Genomic DNA, 6,406 nt, shown 5'->3' with positions numbered 1-6,406 from the left:
AGTTAACTAATGCGCAGTGTGTTCAGGTGGTTTTCCTGGAAGATTTAGCATTTAAATGTAAAAGATAAGTTCTACCGGCTGCAAGCAGTAAATTTCAAATAATTTCAAATATTAATTCGCAAGACTGTAACTCGGCAACCTCAACGCAAGTGCTATTTTATTCGCTCTAAATTCTCATGTTAGGATGGGAGAAACCTCTTTTTTTATTCTGTCCTTTTTATTCTGTCTTCGTAAAAGTTTTTTTTTTCGTTTTAGAAGGTGCTTATCAAAAAGTAACTAATTGTCGGCAAACAGGTAAGAAATTAAGCCTAAAATCAGTTGTTCTTGAGTGCGTCTTGATTACGCGATTTTACGAATGTGAAAGTTCACAGCTTGACAGGTGTACTTTCAAGAGCTAGGGAAGGCTGATCTGTAGATCTCAGAGACAACGTGGGATTAACTTAGGAGGAAGAAAAATTTTAATTCAGCAATAATGATTGACTCTTGAAGTATCTGAGGGTGCATTTTGAGATTACACGTTATGTGCATACATTCTCGCAACGCACAGTCGACCTGATCATCTCAAGTCAGTATATAAAAAAAATCAACACCCGGAACGGAAAAAAAAGATGCGACACTCTACATTTTCAAAGCGCTGAAAGTAATGCCATAACCACCAGCGGATTGCCTATGCATAGCTCTAACAATTAGTTGCTTTTTATTTGTGGTATCAGCTTTCAAATTATCATTGTTCGTTCATAACCTCAATGCTTCTTCACTGGACGGAAAAGCTGTAAAACTACCATTCCTATGTGCATAAATAACGAGTGTGCAGTCAGATGAAACCTGAACTATATATTATACATGGTGTCCCAACTATCATAGTTTTAAATCTTGGTGCATATGAATACGTGCAAAGTGCCTGCTTGCAAATACACACAAAGTGCCTCGAGCGGCCAGTCGCGGGCTTCTTTCACACTCAGAAAAAAAAACACTTATATGTAGCACGTATTCAGCGACATAAAGCTGTATCTGGAGTTTTTCATGTTGCTCTACAATTTTCTCATTAACACTTTTCATCTCATTATAACATTTGAGACGTTGAATAGTTATTTAAGACTAATTATGCAATTAAGCGTAATGCAAGAAATATTCTGAGCATCTCCAAGCAACTGCAAACAAGATTACATTGGTTTGTCCAGCTATTTGGCATAACCATATTTTTAAATGTTGGTGCATGATAGTTGCGACACCCTGTATAAGGGGAACTAAAATGTAACTAGAACGCTACCTGAAAAAATTCTCAAGTTGTTTTTATTGTTTATGTTTCTGAGAATCCTACAGAAGCGAACTGTTAGCCTTGGGAAATTTCAAACTATTCAAGAACTTTGGGTCCTGTCCTTTGTGTACCGTAATAGTTTAATGATTGTAGAGGTTATGATGATTACTGTAGCAGAATGTCTGAGCGGAAATGACGTAAACACAATTGCCTAGATTTAGATAATCAACTTTGTGGCGGAAATACTTTTCAGTCTAACAAACTCTCTCTGTCTATGAGTCTCAAATCTATAATTTATCTCATGTTTACAAATAATTCTACAGGCTTACTTACAGCTTACAGGCTTACAGCTTACTGTATACTTGCAGTATACAGTAAGCTACCCATACGTTCGTACTTTGCTCGGGTCCGCATGGTTGTCACTGAACATACTGACAATTGAACCCATTTGAGATCCGCATATTCTTATCCCTCAAATTGTACCAAAAGGGCTAAGGTGAGTTAGCAGCTTTAGGCGCAGAGAATGGAGGCAAAGGCGCAGTCGATTTGCTGATAATCACTGCTCAATGCCCAATATAGGGCCACAGCTTCAACGCAACGTGTCCTAGAGAGTATACGCCTGTACACTGTGCTTTATGACCTCACGCTACTTGGACCGAAATTTACACTGCAAAGCCGGGTGTGACGAAAGTTGTGGAGTGAAAATCGCCGCGACTTTCTCGAGAGCATCCCCATTACATTCTATGGCAGTCGGGCAAGATAGGATGAGGTCATGGATTGAAGTGCACAGGCCTTGTGCTCTTCAACGTCTCTAGGAGAAGTTTTTCGTCGTCAGGGCAAGAACTTGGCGATGCTTACCGTGCAATTACATGGTATTCCACCTTCGCCCTTTAGGGAACTCGTGGAACTAGCCGTCCTCACATCATTCGTAGCGGCCATGGCCATCTACGGCCTTTTGAAAGTCTCCAGCACTGATACCTATCCACGAATGAACGTTTCGGCGCAAATGGAGGATCTTCCAAAGAGCTTCTACGACACGGACGGACTCGCGGGGTACAGCTATAATATAGTGCCGGACATACTGCACCTGGTTAGGTAAGTCTGAGAATTTAGTCTGAGAATACAGCTGTCTGTCACGCTTAATCGTTTAACTGGTAGCTCAACAATATTGTTGACCTAACAAAAGCATCTGCAAAAACTAGAGAAATCGAAATAATAGTCTGTGCTTTTCAATTCACCGTTATTTATGTACCTGCTCAACAGTGGTATTCAATAAAATGTCGAGCGTGAGCAGTAGCAGATGTATTGATCACAACACCAGAAGGATTCGTCGTTATCTTCTTAGCGCACGTGTGGGTGATATTTTCGCCAATGTGATTATTTTTCTTTTTAAAGCAAGCTCTTATTTCTTTACACCATCAAGGTACATGTTAAGAACACACATTCACCTTGCTAAAGCAAGTGCCAGCAATTAGTTTTGGACCATACATTTACCTTTCACCACCTGGACAACAATAATTTTGACCTACTGTATCTCGCTTAGTTTTTAGAGAAACCGTTTATTATTTCAATTGGTATGTATTTGGGCGAAGTAAAGAAGAACTAAAGCAATAATAGCACTCTAGCTAGTCAAGGCTTTCTTATCTTGCCAGTTAAAGGGTTAAGGGAGGCCTGCAGTTATAGTTCAAATCCTTGTTTTCTAAGAACAGAAGTCACTCAAGTATATAATCGCTTTTAGCTCCGTTTGAAATTAAATTCCCATTCTCTGTGAACTATCCCGTATTTTCGGGAATGTGGCTGGTTGCTGCTGCATTGCCGAATGGCTCATACCTAGGAGAGCGCAATCAGTTTTACCACCCTTGCTGGTGTCCAAGCTGCTGCCCTTGTTTTTAACGCGAGAGCGTTAAGAACCCCGTACCACGGAAAATCCGGTGTTAGTGTCGGCGTCGTTGCCGTCGGTGTTGTTCTTTATGGAAAACTCATCCCCAACCACGCATGCCCTCCGCGTGGCGCATTGGCGTTACAGAACTCATTGAACTTCTCAAAGTAAAATGCGTCACAAAATTCGTAAAGTACGAGTTACACATAACCTGCAGACATGATCGCTTCGGATTGTTTTTTGAATATACGAGCAAACATAGTTCGGTTACTCGGAAACTCAAACACGAACCCCATTTCCACCGGCCGTTTGAGCTCTCCCTTAGTGGGAGTGGCGCCCCCGCTCGGTTTCTTGCAACATCATCCAGATGGCACTCGCCTGCACGCATCCCCGGCAGCGGCGGGTCCCGCATTGCGGAGAAAAAAAAAAACGAACCAGAAAATACGTCTTCGTGCATAGCGTTTGCCGCCAACGTATTCAGGTAAACAATACGGTTACATAAGCTGCCGTAGCCGAGAAGCAGTCAGGGATCTTTGAAGGCTGTGGCATTCCACTCTTGAAGGCGAAGCTTAGGCGTCCTCCAAGTTTTTTTACTGAGTGAATTATTGAGTGACAAAACGCTAAATATTCTGATTGCCCCAAATGCACATCATAAAGAGCACAATTCTTTTAATAAAGCAAACCTATCTATGCCAAATGTTCGGGGTTGGGGTATGGCACATTTGCTTAAGCGGTCCTTCGCCGAGTAACGCGCAGTTAACCGTTTCAATGTCTCCAGGATCGGCCGACTCTGGTCAGCGCGCCGATCCTGGATACAGTGTTGAAGCAAAGCGGACCAATCCCGAAGATAGTGTAATGCGCGCTCACTTGGGTCACGTGGTTTTGGTTTCTCCGCCTTCTCTTGCAGTCAGGTAATCGCCGTTGTGCCAAACGCTGTGCAGGATATAATTAGTTCCGTAGGCATTTATTTACCAGCTTCCCGAAAGATTCACGATATCGTGACCGAGAAATATATAGAACATGGGGTTTCTCTAGGCTGCCCTATATTGTCTACCTGGCAGCCATTCCGCAATTAATCTGACGCATCTGGCGCAGTACAGAGGTGAACCGATGTGTAATAACAGCAGTGTGGACCATAGAGCAAGTGGAGGTAGCCAATATGCTCGCTGAAATTAAAGGGGACAGTGACACGAAATTTATGAGATTTAATTGTGCATTCAACGTTAAACCATTTGCTTCCCAGAGATAGCCGGGAAATGCTTGAGCGTGTTAGGCGCCGTAGAAAACGTGTATTTTAACATTTTCTTATGTCGCACTTGAACCGTAAAGCAGTCTGGTGATGCTGAGTTGTGACAAAGTGATTTGGCACGTTAGAAAACGGCTCCCTCGAGTAACAGAAGCCGATATCGAAGGCCACGCTTTTCTCTAGAGCAAACTACGGTAGTGATTGCTCCAGGAGCTGGAAATACGTCATGGCCACCATGCGAGGTTTTGTTTTTGCATATGCGTTTTGGTGGTTTGATTCTACCTTTTATCGCGCGAGTAAAGAAATATCGGGTAGAAGTCAAAGGCGACGTTCTTGCTGCAAATTTCATTGCAATTAACACGCAGACATGAAACACATGTATTACTCTGCCATTTCTTTTTAATACTTATTAAACACGTCGTAGCGTAGCCTCCGCAGGTATTCGCTGTTAAATGCAATGCCCTTGACATGTGCGCAGGTACAATCAGGCCGAATTGGACTTCATTGACGTGGTGGGGTTCCGCTCCATGTATTTGAACCACCGGCCCGAGAAGATATACGTTCACTGCAGTCCATGCGGCTTTGAGGGGAACTACACTCGTTGGCTGGAAGGCATCAACTTCACCTTCATCCCCGCAGTTTTCCCCACTGAGGTTTTTGGCATTCCCATAATGGTAAATGAATGCTCTTCAGCCAGACAGCTTTATGTGCCTGCCACTTACATGTGTTTCCCACAAAGATCACTAGAGGGAGCTGTGGCTCTGTTATCATCGCGCTGCTATGGGGATGATGGGTAATGGTAAATTAATTTGTCTAGTCTTCGTGCTTTTGGCTTCAGATGTCCTTTCAGCACTTTTTATCACTTTCTAACTTATAAAATTTATCACTCATAAAATTTCTAACCTATCATAGTCTTCTGAACACATAAGCCAAGAAGTATCTATGCACATGCGGAATCATTTCAATCTGTTATGCTTATAGCTCAAACCTTGGCTGAAAATCCTCAATTCGCAAAGCCACAAAGCCATTTGAAGCCAAAAAGAAAAAGACAACACGTTGTTTTGGCGATTCTGCGTGCTGTAGCTTTCATTTCGATGATCGCTTAACCAATAGACTTGAAGTATTAGTACTCACTAGTGCCAGAGCTCCCTCCGCTAAGTTTTGAAAGAAACTGTATGCAAGACGCATGCATAGCCAGACTTTACGAGCATTCGAGTGCACACTTACCATGCTGCGGCATGGGAGCTCTAATATTCAAAATTCTCACTGTGACGTACGCAGTGCATGATAGCACCATGTGTAGCTAGTGACGAAGCTGAGCCGAGTTAAAGGTATTCACCTAGAGTCTCTGCCGAACCAGCAAAGTCACGTTGATACTCGCCAGTTGAATCGATCCGCGTTCATCGCATGCGCTTGTCACGGCTAGTCCGAACGCGCCGCGTTGTTAGCATGCTCACATCTTGCATTCCGCGTTTGATTTCGTCACCGTGTTATCATGACAGCCATCCTGTTAATCGTTACATATTGCATTATGCCTCTTGCATTCATGAAATTGGATCAAACATTCAATTGCATGGAACAACTTTTTGGTTGTTTCGAGACGTGTTGTTAGGACGCGAGCTGAGTGCTTGTAAACACAGTCAATCGCACTTTTTTTTTTCAAAAGGTTGCTTTTGGGTTCAAACTTCACACACAATTTGCGTACGCTTTTCTCGCCACGAAAAAAGTGCCTTTCATTCACAATGTGCGGCTGAGCGTCTAGAATCTATTTCCTCCGGCCATTTTTAGAACAAATCTTTTTTGATAAGTTGTTCTCGAAACACTGCCTCTTTCACGTAGAAACCTTGCCTGTTTCCGCATACGTTCCCTGACATGCACTAGTTAGGGATGTACCGTATGCTTCAGGCTTCAGCGCAAGAAATAACAGTAGACAGGCTGTTTTTGTTTTCCATAGACTATTATTATTTCTTCATGTTTAGAAGAAAGGAAGTGAGTGTAGTGAGCGTGCCGTAATTGCAGAGAA

At 42.7% G+C, this 6,406-nt stretch overlaps 1 protein-coding gene across 1 annotated transcript in view; it reads left to right on the top strand.

Annotated features, from left to right (window-relative positions):
• The first annotated feature begins 2,165 nt into the window (after positions 1–2,165).
• The window catches only part of LOC125940581 (uncharacterized), a 30,922-nt gene continuing 26,681 nt past the window's right edge, over positions 2,166–6,406 (top strand). Inside the window, exons 1-2 of the mRNA XM_049656919.1 lie at positions 2,166–2,353; positions 4,862–5,057. Of these exons, the coding sequence (XP_049512876.1) occupies positions 2,196–2,353; positions 4,862–5,057 (354 nt within the window). The 5' untranslated portion in view covers positions 2,166–2,195. The remainder of the gene's footprint in view (positions 2,354–4,861; positions 5,058–6,406) is intronic.

The sequence above is a fragment of the Dermacentor silvarum genome, chromosome 10, assembly GCF_013339745.2.
Source record: "Dermacentor silvarum isolate Dsil-2018 chromosome 10, BIME_Dsil_1.4, whole genome shotgun sequence".
NCBI classification, from domain to species: Eukaryota; Metazoa; Arthropoda; class Arachnida; order Ixodida; family Ixodidae; genus Dermacentor; species Dermacentor silvarum.
This window is presented reverse-complemented; position numbering and strand designations above follow the sequence as displayed.